General features: G+C 46.2%; 1 protein-coding gene across 4 annotated transcripts in view; it reads left to right on the top strand.

The window, feature by feature from the left end:
• The window catches only part of FGFR2 (fibroblast growth factor receptor 2), a 97,397-nt gene that overhangs the window by 52,324 nt on the left and 23,534 nt on the right, over nucleotides 1-21,539 (top strand). For 2 of the 4 annotated variants that reach the window (XM_021703826.1, XM_021703824.2), the window contains 3 exons: nucleotides 8,510-8,700; nucleotides 11,190-11,334; nucleotides 13,401-13,597. In XM_021703826.1, coding sequence (XP_021559501.1) covers nucleotides 8,510-8,700; nucleotides 11,190-11,334; nucleotides 13,401-13,597 — 533 coding nt within the window. Of the gene's footprint in view, nucleotides 1-8,509; nucleotides 8,701-9,831; nucleotides 9,980-11,189; nucleotides 11,335-13,400; nucleotides 13,604-21,539 lie in introns of all 4 variants that reach the window. The other 2 variants (XM_021703822.2, XM_021703819.2) reach the window with 2 other exon arrangements.

Raw genomic sequence — 21,539 nt, 5'->3', positions numbered from 1 at the left:
CATACCTGGTGGTAGGATGGGTCGGGGCAGGGGTTGGGGAGAAAGCTGATGCTGTCCGAGCGTAGGTGAGTGGTCTCGGCATGAAGATCTAAGTGCACTGCTGGCAGTCACAGTGCCCAGGAATGGGCTAGAACTTCGTAAGAGCTCTGGCGGTGCATGCCGAATTGGAATAATAGAAGAAAAGCAGTTTAACGGGTGACTTTGGTTTTTAAAGATTTTATTTATTTATTTGAGAGAGCGAGAGAGAGCGTGAGCAGGGGGAGGGGGAGGGGCAGGGGGAGAGGGAGAAGCAGATTCCCCGCTGAGCAGGGAGCCCGACGCGGGGCTCGATCCCAGGACCCCCAGGATCATAACCTGGGCCAAAGGCAGACGCTTAACCACTGAGCCACCCAGGCACCCCTAACACGTGAGTTCTATTTGGAGTTTGGTTCTTAGCACGGTGAGTTCTCAAGCGAGTCCTCTTCAGAGCTTCTCTCCAAACACTTAATACAGCTTCGATTTCCAGTCACCTTTATAAACCAAAAGACCCCGGTTGGGAAGTATTAGGTCAACTGTCATTGAAGTGTCAATATAGAAATGCCATGAGCTTTCTTCATGTTTCAAATGATACCTCCACCAGAGCGCCTTTATGGCCGCCGCCTCCCTTAGGACGGGGGTGGCAGTCAGTTGACTGAGACGCGGGCTCTGCCCTGTTGGAGTTCTCATGTCATGTCTCATGTCTTCTGTGCTCAGAAGACCCCAAAACTGCTACAGTGGGATGATGATAGATAGGGATGGAGGTTTCTGGAAGTTGCTAGAACTACTTTTTCTTTCTTTCTCCCAGAGCGTCCCCCTCAGAGCGTTCTTTCACACATAAGTATACAGACCAAGTAAGTGTACAAATAAGTATACAAATCAACAGGTCAGACTGTGCACCAGACCTATTTCCCCTCATATCAGGTTGAAAGTGATATTTTGCAAGACAGGTATTGGATATTATTCCAGAAGGATCATTTGACAGTTGTGCCTTCTTTGAAAAAGGAAGTCCTCTTTTTTTTTTTTGACAGAGTGCAGTTGAGCAGGTTGGGGTTGGGTGAAGGGGCAGAGGAAGAGGGAGAGAGAATCTTTCTTGTTTGTTTTAAAGATTTTATTTATTTATTTATTTGAAAGAGAGAGAGAGAGACAGAATGAGAGAAGGAGAGTGAGAGAGAAGCAAGCTCCCCGCTGGGCAGGGAGCTCAACGTGGGGCTTGACCCCGGGGCCCTGGGATCATGACCTGATCCGAAGACAGTTGCGTAACCAACTGAGCCACTCAGGCGCCCCAGGGAGAGAGAATCTTAAGCAGGCTCCACGCCCAGCACGGAGCCCACAATGGGGCATGGGGCTCGGTCTCCCAACCCTGAGATCATGACCTGAGCCGAAATCAAGAGTCCGATGCTTAACTGACTGGGCCACCCAGGCACCCCAAGGAAGTCCTCATTTTATTGGGTTCAGTATACACTCTGGACTGGGCCTGGAAAGTAAAAGATTCAGTCCTTTGCATTTTACGTTTTGGCCAATAGAAACAAGATCATTCTGTGTGTGAAACCATCAGCGAATGTTCAGTGGGGAGTAGGCTGGGTTGCAGGCTGGCTTGAGGCATCCCAGCAGGCTCAGACAGTGAGAAGTGGAGCCTCTCGTGAGCTGGGGGACTACATCTGGACGCTTCTCTGTAGGTGACGCTGACAGCAAGGAGTATCGAGAATCACTTCTAGGTTCAGTGTCTGAGTTTGTCTCTAAGAAAACGAGTAAGGTTTTATCATTTAACTTCTCATGTAGTTTGTACCAAAGGGAAGCATTTCTTGTTTGCTCAGATGGGCTGAAAGCTTTAACTTCTGCTTGAATCATCCCAGAAGCAAAATAAAGCTTTGAAGAGATTAGTGTGATAGATTTTTCTAGACTTCCTCTAGAATGAAGGCCTTTTCATGGTGGGAGTTGATTAACCTGTGAACATTATTTTTGTAGACCTCTTTCCATGTCTGTACATATCGATGATTTCATTCTTATTTGTGATCCGTATGCTCTTCTGTCATGGATAGTGTATAATTTATTTCATCATTCCCCCCCTGATTGGGTGTTTAGCTTGTTTTCCAGTTACAAAAGAGGTAAGTTTTGCACACACCTTTGTTGGCCACCTGGGTGACTCCTTTTCTGGGATGATTTCTAGAGCTGGACTAACTGGATCTCTTTGATGTCACTGAAACATCTCCAACCTAAAGAGCTTCATTTTGAGTGCTGCTGTCTTTGGGGGCTCCCCAGTGATTTGATTTTTAGCTTCTCTGCAAATCATTTGAGAGAAGGCATTCTGATTTGGAGTTCAGCAGAAAGGTATGTTTCATTCCGGGACTTTGAAAAAACATCTCCAGCATGCGCTTTCCATGGAGGAAACCCAGCTATGCAGACACCAGCTGATAATCTTACATTCCTGAAAGATGTTGCACCCCCTATGGCGAGTGGTGGGGTGCTGAGGCTCTGCGATATGGCTCCCAGCATGACCGCTCTCAGCTGTGTTTACCCCAGCGCCGCTGGAGTGAGCCTGGGGAGACTGACGTATGAGTTTTACATCAGCGTGAAAACCAAGCACAAGACAGGGAGGGCCCTTGTGCGGAGTCTTTGTGTCAGAACAGAGAAAAGCTCTCAGTAAACTCGACAAGGTAAATACACTTAACTAATTGAGAAGGCAGGTTTTCCATGACCCTAGAAATAGATCTTGTTCGCTCTTTGAGAGTAGTCGCCTTTGCCATGTCTCCCTTTAAAAAAAAAAAAGGTGGCTAAGTCTATATAGTCAATTTTGAATGTGCAATTTAGTGGCATGAAATATACATTCATATGGTTCTGCAACGATCACCACCGTCTATCCCCAGAACTTTCCATCGCCCCGAAGCCATGTCTCTCTTTAACTAAAGGAAGGGCATTTTTGAAACTCACTTGGACATAACTTTGTGGTCACCTAAGAGTCTTCAGTTCTGGTTTAACTTTTGAAGGCACAGAGCTCAGGGTATCGTAAACGTGTGGGGTGTAAGTAACACACTGCCCGGCTTCGGTAATTTGCCCAAGAAGACCTAAATTGACACCCAGCTGGTAGAAGCCACTCAGCCCCCAGCCACATAATGCAGTCGATGACATTAATTAGGGAAGGCACTTTGCCTTCACCTGCTTCGGTCTTCCCAGGCCGCCCCGCCCCAGCGAGCACTTCACTCCACTCTCCACCTCATCGAGCAAGCACAAAGGAATTAGTGGTGTTTTGCTTCTAGCATTTCACATGGTGCAGCCTCCGTAAGTCACCGAGGGACTTCAGCACCAGAGGGGAGACCCTGTGGCTTTCCCCAAACAGGCCTGGTCTGCAGACTTTTTTGCTCTCTCTCTGCAGGAAAAATGTGTATGTTTTGGAGGAAGCTGGATCCCCACCCAGCCTGGTTCTGCAAGACTTTCAGGGTCAGATGTCCAGGCGGGTGGAAAATGAGGCTCAGCTAAGCTTGGGACAGAGAGAGAGAGAGAGCAACACACCAGTGACCTTCTACGAAAAGGCATTTTTCCTTTAACTTAAAAAGAAGTTATTCTGGGTGCTCAGTACCCCAGGCCACTCCATCTGTTCTAGAAGATGACAAGTCAGAATACCAGCTACCGGTACTTGGGCTCTTTCTAATAGAGTCCAATGTCTAAAAGAAAAGAGATCAGTTCTGCTGATCAATGCTGATTTCTAGAGGCTGGAGAAAAACGTAGGGAAAACAAAACTCAGAACCCAACTCGATCTCTCCTGACTGTGTTGAATGCATTAGGTAGAGTCTTGACAAGGCAATGAACTCATTCTACTAATTGTAATTAGTGTGAGGTCTTTGGCAGGTTATTGGGCTCCTCAGACTTCAGAGGGCTTTGATCGCCTCTTGCTAACTGGTTTAGTGCGTTTTTTAGGCAACAAAAGCAACCACTACCTACTCTTTAGAAAACAAGCGAGGCTGGGCTTTAGAAAAAGAATTCTCCGTTGTTTTCACTTGTCCTCCAAATCGTGTAGAACGTTCTTTCTCTATTCAGCCCTTTGGAGTTGCTAAGAAACTGCCATTTAAGAGGAGGGGTAATTAAATTTTGATTTCAATTTAAGGACAGAGCCGGCAAGGTTCTCTACACTCCTTACATGAATGGGTGCCCCAGAGCAGGGGACGTGCTGTTTCCAGATCAATACTGGGCACTGAGTGTGATTCGAGTCTCTGGGTGTTTTGCTGCCGAGAGAACAGCTTTGAAATGGTTCTTTGTGGCAAGCACTGCTGAACTTTTGGGCAGAAATACTCAGGAGACCAGTGTGTGCTGGGAAACCAGCAACTCTGGGCTTGATTAATTTATAGGTGTAATTTAAGAACCTGGTCTCCTTCTGATCCCCGGGATGCGTATTTACTGAGCCTGTAGGCATGAGGCCTCTCTGCTCCGTGGACTTTTTTTTATGGCCTTTGCTATGTCAGAGCAAAAGTTGTAGATCTCTTATGAGCCAAGCATATTATTATGTCCAGAGGAGGACTGGCATGTTATAAAGTTTCAGTGGTCAATTAACAAAGATTTATTCTTTGTCACTCAGGTATTTTCTTTTTCTCAATAATTACCTCTTGGAACGAAGCAGGCTGTTTTCCGCCTGTTCTTTCTGATTGTGACTCCCAGCGTCAGGGCCAGGACTTGGGAGGGTCAGTCTCGAAATTCAGACTCGTAGCTGCTGGGCCTTCTGCTTGAGGAAAGTGGACTCACTTGGAGCTCTTGACAAAAGGGAGTGAGAGAGAGAGAGAGAGAACTCGTGGGGGAGAGCATGTATTTTTTAAAGCACTTCAGTCTGTGTTTACTACGCATCAATTTGGTGGAACCTCATTCCAGCCGGGCAGCCAGTGCCCCATCGGCAGCAACCGCGCCCTCTGGGCTTCATTCCCTTCTCTCTCAAGTTGGAATTCGCATAGAGGCCGGAGAGTCACTCCTTTAAAGGTGCGCGACCTGGTTCGGGTCTGCGCACTGACCTGCCACCTGTTGTGCTCAGAATGTGTATTTTCAAAATCGCGCTAAGGACACAGGTTGAGCTGTTCGTCAGCTTTTTGGTTTTCCTTATATTTATTTCACTGCCCCTCGAAAGAGAAAAATCTGTTTTCTGTAAGATCTGAGAGTTCAACATGCAGTAAGAGAACCTTGCCTAAAACTGTAAAACATTCCTGGTAGAGAGGCTGTGATTTTTATTATCCCATAGAAGACCGAGAGATGGGCCAGCTCTGAGTTTTAGTCCGTGACCCAGAGATAATTCATTGACTTCTTCTTTTTATATCGGCCTGTTGCCCAAAGCTTGGGAACCTGGGGGGTTTGCTCTGCCTGGGGCCTGGTGAGGTTCCAGGGAGAGCACATTAGCCCTTGGGGGGGTCCTTGTGCCCACCATCACTGCCTTGTTCCCGGGGCCCCTGGGAAGCTGGCCACAGAGGTCCCATCTCTGCGGGAGCTGCTGCCTGCACCCTGCTCTCACCCCTGTGTTTCGGAAGTTAGAACAGGAGCTCTAACTTCTGTCATCCCCTTCCTGCTGATCCCTGTTCTTTCGGGTCTGACAGACACCAGGGAAGAGCGATCGCTGAAGGATTTGAGAAGAGGCACAGTTCGGGGGATGCCGGCATCCCGGGACCTTTCCCAAGATGTTTGGGGCCTGGTCTTTGACTTGTTTAAAGGCAGAGAATAAGGTTGCAAAGGAAATCAAAGCCTGATGTGGAGAATCGAAACATGAGGCCTACTGACTTTTTAAAAACATTTTAAATAACATTCTCTAAGGTTTCATTTTATACTGAAGGCAGCTGTAATAAGTTTTGGAAGACGGTGTAAGGTTTCGATTACAGAGAGATCCCGACTTGCAGTTTTTGTACCCAAAGTGAGAAGGGGCGGAGGTATGCGGGGGTGGTTAAGAGGTTATTTTGTATAAGGTGAGAAAATTTGAAAGGATACATTCGGGACTGCAAGCGGTAACATTTGGTACGCTGTAATTTGCAAATGCAATAACATTAAACCATTGCAAGGGCTTTTTTTTTTTCCCCCCTCTTGGTGAAAATAGTCCGGATAGCAATGGAATAACTTAATAACTGGAACGTAGCAGCACGTTGACCACAAGTAAAACAAGGCAGCGCCTCTGCAGCCGGCCCTGCCCGTGTTGCCCCAGTGACTACGTTCCCTGCTGAAAGCTGGCGCCGGCCAGAGAAGGCGGCCTTATGAAAGCACTCATTGTTCCCAGGGCATCATTATTTGGTATTACATGCACAATGTTTGCTTGTGAAACGATTTATTGGAAACAAGTATGTTTAAGAAGGAGAATTTGGTTTGAAATTCAGTTGATCTGGCTTATGACATTTAAGATTTTATAGGACCTTTGTTTCTAAGAATAAATATTTAGGTCCACTGTAAATATTTATCTTAAAACACACAAACACACGGACACAAAACTGGAAAACCGAGCCAGGGAATGAATGGATACCTAAAATGCACTTCTCTGCAGGAAAGGGTAAACCGCCTCAATATGAGGTATGTGTAAAGGAGCGGATTTTGTGAGCTTGGATGGTAGTATCCAGCCCAGAGGAGTGTGTGTGTGTGTGTGTGTGTGTGAGTGTGTGTGTGTGTGTGTGTGTGTGTGTACACTTAACTCTGCTCTTCTCACGTGGATGGGGCTAGCCAGGATTAAACCAGCCCTGCCCCGTCCAGCTGCAAGCCGGGTGTTCGTGGCAGCTGCAAGCCGGAAGCCGGGTGTCCGTGGCATCCAGCTGGCTGCCACACCTGACGGGGAGGCTGGCCGTGGCCCATCTCAGGGATGGAGTGTCCGCCGAAGGGTGAGGCTTTCTGGTTATGTTTGAAGGGTTCCTAGCTTTGAGATTTTCTGCCCACAAAAGTAGGACTTCTGGGTTCTTTGCTCAGCCTGCAGGGTAATGTTGGGAAATGAATGACTTCTTTGGAGGCTCTGAAATCCTTATCTTTTTAATGTGAAAGTGTAGGTGTCTGTGAAGTGATGGAAGATTCTGGAATGAAATGTGTTAAGAGTAACCCACTAGCACTTTTTTTCTTTTCTTTATTATTATTATTATTTTTTAAGTTTTTAAAGACCAACAGACTTGTGCAGTAAAATCAATTTGCACATGGTTTGGCTTGCGTCCAACAAATTCCAGCAAATGATATTTTAATCTGAAAGGCTCAAATATAGAAGGGTTTAGATATCTGTCATTCTAATTTGCTATTTCCAATCCAGTGCACCGGGATACTCAGGTGTAGGGTGGAGGCATCTTTGGTGTGTTGGGTTGGCTGGGATCTCCTTCTTTCCCTTGGCCATTTTTAAAGCTGGGAGTCTAGACAAAGACAGTGGTATCTACAGTGTGGGGAGACAGAGGGGGAGGCTGGCTTGTACGTGCAGGTACGTGGGGGTGGGATGATACGTTTGTGGATGGCTGGATGGATGATTGGGTATGTACTCTTGACCGAATTGTCACGTAGTAAGATGGCAGTCAGCCTGGGATTCTAGGGCCTTTGTGGACAGGATCACACAACGGGCTGGTCTGTTACCAGATTCTTGAGGACTCTTGCCTACAGTTTCTCATATACCTTGACCTGGTTGCCTCTATATGATTTCTGTAGAGACCCCCTCTAAACGGGAGAGGAACTTTTCCAGGCATAAGATGTAGGGTGTCTTCTGTTGAGAACTTTTTGCCTAGAGAGAGAGGCAAGGCAAGTGAGGGCGGGGAGTGGTGGCTAGCATACCCTCTCTGGGGGTTCCTTGAATATGGCCTAGAACATCGCCAGGATTGGGGAACTGGTGTCTGTCTGTGTTTCTTTTGGTGCCACATCTGAAGAAGGAATGTCTGCTTGTGCGTCTAGCGTTTGGCAGACGGTAACAATATATATTGAGGTAATGAATGGATGGATGTTGAATAAAAGGAGTGAAGTCCAGAGTAAAGGGATGAATGCAGTTGTTCATTCAGTCTGTTCATCACTCTGAGCTCCTGCTTTCGGTTTTTCTTTTCAAAATAAGAAATGGAGGTTTTCTCAGAGTGCCTTAGAGAATTTTCGGGAGACACTGTGTATGGGAGCCATTTTGGTGTTCAGGGTGACCTTAGGCTTGTCCCTTGCCTGTGGTGTTAAGCTTACGGTCAGAGTGAGTCTCCCGATATTATCCCAAGTGGGACAAGTGAAGAGGCCCCCACCCCCTGCCATTTGTCCTTTCAATTGTCAACATAAAATCTTTCCCCTTGTTCGGTAGGTGGCCACGGACAACCGATAACTTGAGCTATCAGAAGTTTCTTCTCTCTGTTTTCTAAATAAGTATTCTTTTTACAAGGGTTGCGCTCCAGGAATCTCCTTTGAAGTCGGTTTTGTTATGCATTGGGCCGCAGTGTTATTTCAAAGGAGTCAGCCAGCAGACTTGAGGCCTTTTTGGCTTGTGTTCATGAACAGCCTTCTGGACACACAACTTATTTATTCGGTTCTCCCCCCTCCTCCCTCTCTCCCTCAGAGCGATCGCCACACCGGCCCATCCTCCAAGCTGGACTGCCAGCGAACGCCTCCACTGTGGTCGGAGGTGACGTGGAGTTTGTCTGCAAAGTTTACAGCGATGCCCAGCCCCACATTCAGTGGATCAAACATGTAGAAAAGAACGGCAGCAAATACGGGCCCGACGGGCTGCCTTACCTCAAGGTGCTGAAGGTGAGGACTTTCTGAATCTGAAGGGACCCAAACCTGGGGTCTCTGTCGTGGACGTGGGGACAGGTTCTTTGATTTTCCGTTGGATCTGTTGGTCTTACTTGACTGGCCAGAAGAGAGTGTGGTAGGGAATTAGCAGATTATTAGGCTTGCTAGTAAAATTGCAGAAGGGAATGGGGGGCGGGAGGGGGAGGGAAGGGCTATTCAAGTGGGAGTCAGAATAATTCAGCTACTTATTGGCCCTGAGATCTCGTATGAGATATTGAGGCTTAGCTGCACATCCATAAAAGTGGGGATCATGATGCCATCTCCCCTACGGGGTGGTTGTGCAGAATCCATGCAATGGCGTGCATTGAAAGAGCTTTGTAAACTCGCGTGGTACCAGTGTTTATGGTTCACGCCAATGTCGACTTCTCTTAGTACGACGTTAGGATCAAATTGGAGTAGCCATCTGTCAGAGGCAATTTACATTTTACTTTTAAAAGAAGGCTTTTGGCCTTTGAAATTCATTCACATGTGGTTTAGACAAACTTTAGAAAAATGTTTTTGCACCAGCGAAATGTTGAACAAGGAGACTTCCTTTCTCCTTGTGTTTCGTATTTGGTTCCTTGCAAGAGGGGACTTGGTGATAGCATCAGTCTCTTTAATTTTTAGATCTGTCTTGCGCTTCAGGACGGTGATAGCAAGTGGCAGCTAAGTCTGTAAGCCTCTCCTTAGCCACTGCCTACGACGTCTCCCGCATGTAGGTGCTCGTAGAAAACGTCCTTAAAAAGAACAGTCTTCCCATAGAACCATAGGTAGCTCCACTAAGAACTCTCAACCGATGAGGTGTTCTCCCCAGCTGAGAATCCCAGTGGTCAAAAGAGCTGGAAAAAGATGACCAGCCTGGGGAACTGCGGGTCCGTTCTGCTCGGTATTGATCACACCCTTCTATTCCTCTCCACTGGGTCACTTCCATGGCCCACCAGTTAGTTTATTTTGTTCTGTCTAAGCCCACAACCCTTTAAGGCAGCTCCTTAGACCTAATGGAGATTTTTTTTTTTTTTTTTTTGGTGGTGTATTGGTGGTGGGTCCCTAGACAGTGCAAAGTCCTTCCTGGTTGGCCGTTATATTGTTCTCCTGTGTCTGTTCCAGCACTCGGGGATAAATAGTTCCAATGCAGAAGTGCTGGCTCTGTTCAATGTGACTGAGGCGGATGCTGGGGAGTATATATGTAAGGTCTCCAATTATATAGGGCAGGCCAACCAGTCTGCCTGGCTCACTGTCCTGCCAAAACAGCAAGGTAACAATGTTTTGTGTTTTTGTTTTTTGTTTTTTGTTTTTTTTAAAAGAAGGCTGGATATAGAAGCTGAAAAGATTTGGTGCTTTGGGAGACTGCAGGCAGCTTCTAGGATGACTCTGTGGCCTTGGTATATTCGTCATAATCTTTCTTCGGTGATGCAGCTGGTAGGATACCAGCAGCCATGGAAAAATGCCCACGATGTTCAAAGTGCTTGCTCTCATTTCCTCTAAAGATTACCTGCCACCCCCTGCCACCCCCCCACCCAGTTTTTAAGTCGTTCCTTCTGGTTTATCTTGTTTGGGCTGCACATTCCCCGTCATTTCTGCACACCAGCAGCAGTTTCAACACACACAGGCATGCCTGTTGAATTTGGGACATTTACATATCAGCAGAATTCATGCCTTCTTCTGCCCCAGATTGGTAGAGAAATATTGGCACGCGATAATTTTTCCAACAGAATATCATTTCCTTGGTTACATAATGGGTGCTTAGGAGATACTGTCCTTGACCTTGCTATCCTAAGTTAGAGCATAATCCATTTTATGGATGTGGACACTGTTGAAGGCAGCGGTTGACATTCTTTGTCACGACTCACACTCAAATGTTTATATTGAAGGAAAAAAAAAAACCAGTTTCTTTGCTACCAAGATCGTACTTTCTTCTGTTTTCTTTCATGCAATGTGAGTCAAGATGGTTCCACATGAATATCAGAGTCTGGTAACCGACACAGTATTCCACCCTGGTTGGTCCCCACCGGGCTGGAAGGACGTGCCAGGTGTCCACTTGGGCGTGTCTCCAGGGTTTTGCTTTACAACACAATAATTTAGACAGCACCATCCTTTTCTCAAGGTGGGAGTCTGCAGCCAACAGAACCAGAACCCAGCTGGGACTTTTGGATGCTTACACTTTTGGAAAACCATCCCTAAATCCAAAGCAACACAAAGGCCAAGAGAACGGATCTCTGTGGGTTGATTTTTCCATGCGTCTGATTGCATGCATGTCTAGGTGGTGAAGCCGGTGTGGTGACGGGCCTGTGGAGGCGAGCTGCTCAGTGTCTCTCGGTTGTGGGCTTTGTGGACGGGCTGCGATCGGAATCTTCTGGTGGCCAGCACCTGCCGGAGCCCCTGGTGTAATGCCTCATGGTTCCACGGCCCCCTCCACGATCATCCCTATGTTGTCTAGCCTTTTCTCTTGCTTCCCTGTTTTCTAGGCCGCCGGTGTTAATACCACGGACAAAGAGATTGAGGTTCTCTATATTCGGAATGTAACTTTTGAGGATGCTGGGGAATATACGTGCTTGGCGGGTAATTCTATTGGGATATCCTTTCACTCTGCATGGTTGACCGTTCTGCCAGGTATATACTGCTCTTTCTCGCCATGGTTTTTTCCCTTTTCTGGGTTGATTGCTATAAAATTAACACAGCTTCTGTTCTCAGAAATGGCCCCTTTTATCCTGGCGTAAAGATTCTTAAAAATGCTGAAAATTATCCCCCGGGGATAAGAAAGTTGCCTTTGGAAATTCACTTACAATGAGATCCCACACTCCCATTTATGATCAAGTGAAATTTCATCCTTAAAACCCAAAGGGATCTTATATTTTCAGTGAGTCACTGAGTCAATGTATAAATTCACCCATCTGCATTTCTTCTAAGGAAAAGAAGGGGAAATTACTTTGTAAAATTCAAAGTAATTTTTTCTCATTTCAAATTCCATTTCACTAAAACCCCATATGTACTTTTATTACATTGTTCCACTCTCTCTTTTTTAATGATATGTAAATAGGTGGATGTATGTTGGGGTGCCTGGGGAGAAGCACCTCGGCACGTAGGACGTACAGAAGCAGTGTGTTACCTACCTCGGGAATCGGTGGCTTGCTGCATGTTGCAATAAAGTGGACCCTCAGTTTGCCTTTCCTGCAAAGCATGCTCTCGCCAACTTGGGCTTGATGTTATTTCTGCCCTGTGGAGAAATCAACATCAGCGAAGCCCTGTTGCCTACATACTGCTTCTGTCTGAATCTTTAACCGACATCTCTGTCCTCATCGAACTTCTGATAATCACGATCTACTTTGATGTGTGTCTCTTTGTCATTTCCTTTGTGAAGCTGCATAGACTGGTTTGCTAGCTCATGATGTTCCACTCCAGTTATTAATTCCTTATTTTTAGAGTATGGTGCCTACCTGCATGCTTATTTTTATATCTAGTAAAAAGAAATTGATCTTTTCATTTTGTGCTGTGCTGCTGGGAGTTTTGACTATCTTGCAAGTATTTTTTCTGATTAAAATGTATAAGCTTTAAATAATACCATTGCATCCATTTTCCCTTTTGTTGTGAGTCTGCTCTGTGGATATTTGCTTTGAAACAATGAGATGCCTCTTATGTTGAGCTTGCTTTTTACTTGTAGTACTGCCTTCTGCAGGTGCCTAATTGGCACTTCTTAACCAATTTGCCTGATAGTACTAGCACATTAACTAAGAATGCAGTTTGAGAAAAATACTGTTTGGAAATACACTGCTTGTAGCTCAATGACCATTGAGGACTGAGGAGGGAGCAGATATTACTGGAAGTTGATCTAAGAACGTGCTACCTTAAGTAATTATGTGGAAACTCACATAATACCGTTTCTATTTTTTCTCTAAGAGAAAAGTTGTAGTGACCTCAGTATAACCAGAAAACACAAATCTTAAATGGTAATTGATTAAGGGATATTAGAAGTGTTCCATGGTACAGACATAATGATTGTATATTAAAGGCAATTTGGCCTTTAAATTTAGTTAATTTGTTTATTTGGTTGAATAATATGCTGGACTATATTAAGAAATTCGAAAACTTTCTGGACCAGCCTACTAGATGAATATTTATTTCATTTCATATGGAAGTGTGTTCATCTGGGGTAAATCACCCTGTCACATCTTCCTTTGGAAGAGCTCCCCCAAATAAGAGTGAGGTACCATCTCTTCACATGCACAGTGGGCATTGTTTCTATTTACAAATTTTTGATTTGGTTTGCGTCAGAGACCACCATGGAAGACAGTCCTTTTTTCTTTTTTCCTGTAGATGTGGATGACTGTCCTATTCTGCCCAAATGTCTGACAGAATGTGGCCCTGTAGCCTGCCCTTTGTGCCTTGGAGGCAGCCAATCCGTCATGATCACTGGATTGCAGAGGCCCATTGAGGCTAGAGCTAGTGGCCGCTTGGGCCCCGGTGGTCAAGCGGGGAGCCCTTGGTTACTCACCTTCATTTGGGAGAGGTGCATGGCAGGCCCATAGCCCATGCCATTCTGCAGCATTGAGTCATTGGGAAGCCTGTCCTTGGGAATGGTCATCCCCTTGTGATTCATTTAATTATGCCGGGATGCAGCAACCCCATGTCCTAACTCTGTGGCCTGCTTATCTGTTCCTCCCCTGTGGTCTACACTCTAGCTCCTGTAAGAGAAAAGGAGATTACGGCTTCCCCAGACTACCTGGAGATAGCCATTTACTGCATAGGGGTCTTCCTAATTGCCTGTATGGTGGTGACGGTCATCCTGTGCCGAATGAAGACCACGACCAAGAAGCCAGACTTCAGCAGCCAGCCAGCTGTGCACAAGCTGACCAAGCGCATTCCCTTGCGGAGACAGGTAACAGAAAGTAGATAAAGAGTTTGAAGAAATTTACTCCTCCCCCACGCCCCAGCCAGCCCTTGGGTCTGTTTTTCGGCTACGATATCCTGTACTTCTGTGAGTTTCGCTGTGCGAGCGGTCCTGACATGCCTCTCAGTGGCTCTCCAGTTAGTGTTGGGGGCTCGGAGAGTCAAGTGCTGGTGCATCAGTCGGGTCAGCTGAGTCAAGTTCCAAGAACAAGAAAGCATGACGGTGTGAGACTCTGGGAGCTAATCGGTAGGACTGGAAATAACCCGGGGAGGCATTGCCCTTGTGTGTTTGAGGCTCAAGTGCAGCGGTCTTTTTGAATCATAGGCCACTTTTGTCCCCTGTGATCTAATGCTGTTTTTGAGACAGGCTCATGCCACTAGTTGGAAAGGGCGGGACTCTGGTTCTCTTTGACTTTTATTTTAAATCAAGGTCAGAAACTTACGCCCTGGAGATGAAACTGAACTACTGCTTGATTTAGACCAGACTGTGATGTCCTTCTTAACTGGGTTTTGGCTCGATCTCTCTGATTCTTAAAATAGAAATGTATGCATATATTATGTTATTGTTAATCATTCGCAAGTGTGGCTATGGATTCGGCGGTAGAAAGATTTTTATATTGAATGAGCAACAGATTGTTCTTAACCCCGTGACTGGCCTTTGGTGGTTACTTTTTGCTTGTGTGCGCCTCATGATTGGTGTCATTTTGCTTTGGGGAGAGGGCAAGATAGAGCCTCTGCACCTTTGCCTTAACCTGAAGCTGCAAAGCCAAGTGGGACAGGATATGCTTTGACTCTTTCTTCTGTGTTCATGAAGATGGAAGGGGAAGGCAGGTATGAATGGGAAGTGTTTACTAAAATAAGTATTGGGAACTTTGTTCCGATCGAGGAATTTCTTTTGAGACAACCAAGTAAAATGGCTAACTCACTGGCTCTGTTGCAGTATGTGCTTTAGTAGAATTTACAGGGCGTTTGTTAAAATTGCAGATTCCTTAGTCTTAGCCCTGGAGATTCTCGTCCAGTAGATCTTGAAATGGGGCCCAGAACCTGTATTTTAATCGGGTCCTTGGGTGATTCTGAAATGTACTCCGAGAAACTCTGGGTTAATCCCAGCCCTGTCCCTCCTGGGACTTCAGGTGGCGATGACATTTTCTGGATCTGGCGTTAGCACGGATTAGGAACCAGTTGGCCAGCCACAGTTTTGGCATGGCTCTTGCTGTTCTCGACCCAGCTCCAAGCTCCGGGCTGAATGGGTCCTTGTTGACTCTTTTGAAGCCATGTATCAGGCAGCTCTTTATTCTTTTTAGAGGCTGAGGATAACATTTGGAGTGTGTTGTCAAGTGTAGGTGATTGCCCAAATTATGTTAAGAGCAAGGGAAATAAAGGTGCCCATTGGGTGACTCCTGCCACCAAGAATGCTATTGTTACTGAAATGACACCACTGTCATTCTTGGGGCCTTCTAGAGAAGCAATGATGAGGCCACTTGCCTGACTTTGGGAGAGTCCAGTCTGAAGGTGACTCTTCACATGGCCAGATGGTGCCTTCAGTGACCTTCAGGTGCTATGGCCACCCCTCCCTCTCCCTCCTCCTTTCCAGCTACCTCTGGGCCATTCTTCCAGCCACCATCTTGAGAACCTGACTTCAGGGAGTTGGAAAAGGGAGTGGTGTTCCCATCTCTATTATTAATTTTTTTTTCTAATAGGGGAAAATGCTGCCTTCTGGAGGAAACCTGCAATTTGGTGTAGCTAGACCATTGGCCCATAATGATGTCATCATCTTTTTTTCTTGCCACTATTACAATGCTCTTTTTTTTAACTTAAATATAAAAGACACAGCTGCCCTTAAAAATCTCCTTGACTCAACCCTAGTCATCTTATTTTCATTTCTCTTTGACTGGCCTTTCTTCTTTGTCTCCACCTCAGTTGGTCATTCTTGCTATACTTTCCCCTGTATAACCAAGGGGAACATTAGGTTTTTCTCCTTTTTTCTTCTTTCTTTCTTCCTTTTCTTTCTTTCCTTTATCATAATTTCCCGAGTGCTTGGTCTAACCCAGGTTCCATGCAAGATAAGACCTGTCACCTTCACCAGTGGTTCCAAGGTTATTTGGTGGTCATCGTTTGGAATGTAGTTGTCTTGGGTTTTAGTAGGGGCAAGTAGAATAAGAGAAGCAGAGGAAGGTGGGCAAATAGCAATGCCCTGGAAAAAAAAAACAGATCTCTGGGAGATTAATTTATTTGGGGGAATGTTGACACACCTCACCTCCTCTTATATGTTAAAATGGATGTGTGATTCTTTACAAAGAGCACTCTGACAGTAAGCATGGCCCCTTTGGTGGGGAAGGAGATTCCTATCAGGTATCTGGATAAAAGAGGGTTATTGGGCTGTAGCTGGAATGAGAAGCCCCGTAAAGGCCAGCAGATTGTTGATGACAGAGAAAATACCACAGGGATGCCAAGCATGCCTTTACCTGGCGACAGGTGAGCCTGTAATCAGATGTCTTGAGGATGGGTTCTTCTAGTTATTTGCAAGGCCACTTTTCATGCTGTATTTGCCCAACCTCCTCTACCACACCAGTAACACTGAGCGTCTTCATGATGGAGTTCGAGTGTTATCTTCTTGGCCCTGACCCTCGCCCCTCCCCCAACACACATACACACAACATCTCACTCAACTCAATCCATCATTGTTCTCTGTTTAGAACAAGAAGAGTTGTGTTTTTTCTTTTCCTTCTTTTCTTTCTTTCTCCCTTTCTTCTTCTTTTTTTTAATCCTGCTGTGAGTTTTTCCTTCTTGACATTTACTAATTTGTCCTGGACTTAACTGTTATGAGACAGACATTTCAGTTTGTTATTTTTTTGAGTCAAAAATACTTTTCTCGGGTAGCTAAGAAGAAATTCCTTGTGTTCATGCCCCAGTAAGCAGGAGTTTTTTGAGGCTCTTTATGCATTTTGATGCTTGAGGAAAGACAAGAGAACTTTTTGGTTGGGGGAAGCAGGTCACACACAGCGTCTCCCTGTGTCCCTTGACGGGTTCATCCTGCTTTCAGTGCTGGGGCTCGGATACCATGCCAGCCCCTGGAGCGCCTGAGCTCCTTTGGAATCAGAGTGATCAAGGGGACCAGCCCAGAGAGGGTGTCCTCGTGAGCTTGTCAGCTCTTGTGTAGGTCTCTGGGGCTGCCAGTGGATAGCCTTAGTCATTGGGAGGCAGCCTTTGCACATCCATGAGTTCAAGAGAGGGTTTCACTTTCCCTGTGCCGCACACAGGGGAGAGGGGTGCAGGGGAAATTGAGGAGGTTTGTTCAGGAGGCATGTGCTATTGCTGGGTTTGGTGGATCAGTTTTTCAGTGAGTACATCGACTTCCTTCTCTGGAGCCAAAGTTTCCATAGGGCAGGATGGAGATTTCCCTTTTGCCATAAACAGATAAACCCATCTCCTGGGTAGGGGCTGTGCATTAATGGTTATTAAACACAATGAACCCTGTGAACCCTGTGAAGGTTCCACTCCTAGAAGCTCATTCACTGTCTAGCAGCAAAATACCACGATTTTGGAATATTCTCCATCTTTTGGTTCCTCAGGTGGTCTAGTGAGACCTCCCTGGTTCCAGAACACACGTGGGTAGTGAGAGTGGCCGTGCATGGCTAACTGGACTCTGCCCTTCCATGTGGGCGCCCCCATTGGCTGTTCTCCCCTCTCAGCCTTCCAAAGACAGGGCAGTGTGAGATCTGATTTGGATTTTGGCTACTGGGATCTTCTAGGAAGAACCAGCCCATCCAGGACCTGTGAGCCATTGCTCTGATGGGTTGATTCATGGAGTCCAGGGAGCAGCATGGGGGAGGGAGAGACCTGGCAAAGGAGAAGAGTGATAAACCACCTCGTCTGATGAATTAAATTTTGAATCCAACCCCTGAAACTCCTTGAACCTTTATCCCAGCCACCTGGTTCGAGGTGGGTGAAAGCATTTTGTTTGGACATCGGGGAATGGTGGGCAGGGCTTAGAGCAAAAAGTATGTTAACTCGGGGCCTTCTCTTCTGGCTTGGGAACGTGGATCCACAGCTTCAGAGTCAGGAATTAGCGTGCACATTCGTCACCCCTCCCCTCTTTGCTTCTGCCTGCCTTACTCTCTGTGAGGTCCCCTGCCTTGGTTCTAATCTAGTCTACTCTAGTATGCAGAGGTAACACTATTTCTTGGTGGCCCTTTAAAAAGAAAAGAAAAAAAACCCACTTCCTTGCTTAATCTCCCCTATAGACTGTAGAAATATACAAAAGGCACATTTCGTTAAAAGCTTGATTTATGGCACGTGTTAAAGAGATTCCAGAAAGTGGGGAGTTGAGTAGAGACTGAAAATACATGCTAGAAGCATTCCTGTGGGGATTGAGGAGCGGGAAGGCGGTTTATTTTAGGGTGTTCCCATTTATTGTCAGTAACTTAATGATTGCCACCCATGGAATATTTTTAAATTAGGCTATCTGATAAGGGAAGATCATGATTTTGTGCAAAAAACAACAAAAAAAAAACCAAACCAAACTCAGTGATAATTTAATAGCACTGTGTTAGTCAAGGGATTCACAGGTGGACAGTGGGAATTACTTGAGGGGCATGTTCGGAAGGAAAGAAGGTCCAGCAAGATGCAACGTTTCATGGAGGAATCGCCAAGCCCCGGAAACACGTTGGCTCACAGCAGAAACGGCATGAAGAGAAAGCCAGCCATGGTTATAGTCCCAGAGGGGATTTTAAAAGCTCAATAAAAATGCATGGAGGTAAAATTAAGATAACACCTCCATGGACAGAGTGACCAAATTCTAGTCTCTCATACTTCTGGCATTTTCTTACCTCTTTTCCCCCTTTCTGCTTTTTACAAAAGTATTTTCCAGATTTATACATTGAATCTAAACCTCCACACTTAATCTGGACAGAACTTTCATAAGTAATCATTTTCGTAAACACGATTTTCAGGTTTTTAATAGTAATGATAACAACCAAGTTCGTCAAGGGTTTCCGTTTTAAAAGCTTTCACATGAAAACCTTGTCGAGGTTGTTTGGAGGAAGATGTGTATGTGTGTGAACTTTCGCCATCGGTTTGTGGGCAAAGATTGCTCTCGGGTCATAGGTTAGCCGCAGAGCAGTTAACGTCTGACTGAACGTTAGGTTTTTCTGTTCTTAAGCAGCCTCTGAGCCATATTTGTCATGAGGACGTTCTTATGCTCCAGCTTTCCTCCTGCCCTGGGACTGACCCCTGACTCTGCGATCCTTTATTTCTTGGGTTTGCTCTTTCACTTGCTGGAGCCCCAGCCCGTCCTGGCTGTGAACAGAGGGTCTCATCGTCCAAACCAGTAAGGCAGTCTCAGCCCTTAATGCCAGTGGGGTTTCGTTCTTTGCGGAGCACACAGTAAGCTAGCATCTCCCACACAAGACAACCGCAGGCTCCAGATCTTCTGGGATCCCCAGAGGAAGGTGCTGGTCAAGCTCCCTTGGATCCGGGCAGTGCAGGATTCTGAAAAGGTGCTAGGGAAAGCTATTGTGGTGTTGGTAGCAAATACTAACTGAGCTCTTAGCAAGTGCCAGGCTCAGCACTAAATGCCTTATGGGTGTGACCTCATTTTACCCTCATGGTACCTCTGTGGGGTGGGAACTGACCGGGCCCCGTGTCGTGAACAGTTAGCAGGGGAAGGGTACCAGCTAGGGTTGACTGCTTGGCCAGGGCCGGTCAGTGGGGTGCCCACATGGGAGGGTGCAGAGATGCCGTAGAACCCAGCATGGTAGCACAGGGGAAGGAGAAGGGCAGGGTTCTTGTCATTTCTAACTCATTTTAGAAGTCAAATCACCGTGTTTCAAACATTTTTATTGTTAAAGAAGGTGCTTTTTCTAAAACGTAAGAGAAATACATAGGCATGGTAATAAAATTCAAATGGCTCGGAAAGTTCTGAGGCAAGACAAATTCTGCCCCATCCCTCAACTGAGTCTCTCTCTCTCTGAAGGTGGCCACTCTTAAATCTCTTCTGTATCCTTCCTGAAAGCTTAAAAACGATGCTGTGTTCTCACACCCCACATGGGAAGGCTGCTTTCTTCCATCATACTCTTAAGTCTTGCCACTAAGAGCAGAGATTTTTGAGGACCTGCCTTTTCACTCAGAGCCATGCCCCCCGTTACTTCCCCATTGGGTTTCCACTCCTCTCTACTGATGGCAGCACACCAGGCACTGACGGTGGAATTCTGGAAATCCTACGGGGCCGGTAGCGACAGGCTACCTGGCTGGCCTTGCAGAGAGAGTCATGGCGGCAGAATCTGCTAGACCGCGGCCATCTGGGGCTGGTGTCATCTCATCGAGAGGTTGACTTTTCCTAGTGTGGTCGGTACTTGTTGCCTGTGATTCTCAGGTGCAAGTTCCCATTGCAGTGAATGGTGATTTTTGCCTCTTCATGGGGGAGAACTTTCCAGAAGAACTTTTTGTCTCTGAAAACACCAGCCTCCTTTTGTATCCATAGCACATGGCCTTGAGTCAGTGTAGTGCAGTGTGTTGGGTCCCACACACTGGAGGGGTGTTCTAAGTCGTCTGTTTGGCCAGGGTGGGGTCCCTGCCTAGTACCTGGCATTAGTGGGGAGCAGGGGTGGGTTCCGTGAGTTCACACAGTTACCTTTTGTGCTTTCCTCCTTGCTTCTGCCAGCCACGCGAGCATGTGGACACTTGGGTGTGAGGCCTCAGCCTTTGGGAGCCCAATCTATTCACAAAGTTCTCTCAGCTCCAAAATTAATGATTCTTCAGCTCCTTTTTGAAGAAAAAATTATTTACAGTGCTCACAATAGCACTGCTCGTACTATCTGCATAGTTCAATTTAGGAGTGAGTCTCCCTGTCAAAAGATTGCTCAGAAGGCTCGGAAATGTTCTCTTGTATGTTTTACTTTTATTTTTTAAAGATTTATGTATTTAGAGAGAGAGAGCGAGCGAGTGAGCGGGAGCGGGGTGGGGGGAGAGGGAGAATCCTCAAGCAGACTGTGCTGAATGGGGAACCCAGTGTGGGGCTCGATCCCATGGCCCTGAGATCGGGACCTGAGCCGAAATCAAGAGTCAGATCCTTAACTGACTGAGCCACGCAGGTGCCCATTCTCTTGTACGTTTTAAAAGATAATAGAGATTCTGGGTTAAAAATCATATACAACTTGATTTTAATACTGAAACCAACTTCCTATTTCTAAAATGATTTTCTCCCCCTCCCAGTCCATTCTTGGGCATCTTCTTGGTTTTCTATCTGCATTAAGGGCAATTTGGGCTTACAAAGGAGAGAATAAAGGTTTTCCAAATAACTTAGTTCCCAGGGAAGTACAGAGGGAATGGTTCAGGCTCTATTTTGTGAATGGTCATCCCAACTAAGTTTGTTCGTCTGCATTCCGTCTTTGGCACCTTAATTTAAAAGGTGTTCGTCAGCACAGCTGGGGAGTACAGTTGACCTGGGCAGTCATGCAGGGGACAGAACCAGGGTGGGAGGGCGGGCCGCTTGGTTGGACCATGTTAAACCTCATGTTCCAACTTTCCTGATTCCCAAGTCTCGTTCATGGTTTAGAATAAGGGGGTGGTCCAGCAGCCCATGGTTTTCCAGGATTGTGTAGTAATTCTCAAATTTGGCCTTTAAGTGGGCACTGTGTGTGTTTTCCTTTATAGAAACCAGCACAGGGAAGGCGCTATATTTAAGAAGTAACCATTTTGTCAGACGCAGACCAAAATGGGTGAGGGTGAATGAGAAAACTCGGGGAAGCCCTTGCGTGCTGCAGGTGGGAGAGGAGCTTTCCCATGTGATTATGAATCAAGGATGTAGTTTTTTGCTCCTTGACTTTTCGTCCCATGTGTTCAATCCACTAGTTTCTGAAAGAGAAGTTGACAAGAGTCCGTTGATTTTCATCGAATGGCCTGGGCATCCTCCAGTTCCCAGAAGGACTGGG

Source organism: Neomonachus schauinslandi, chromosome 6 (genome assembly GCF_002201575.2).
Source record: "Neomonachus schauinslandi chromosome 6, ASM220157v2, whole genome shotgun sequence".
In the NCBI taxonomy this organism is placed as follows: domain Eukaryota; kingdom Metazoa; phylum Chordata; class Mammalia; order Carnivora; family Phocidae; genus Neomonachus; species Neomonachus schauinslandi.
Note: the sequence above shows the minus strand (reverse complement) of the source record. Positions and strands in the feature narration are given on the sequence as shown.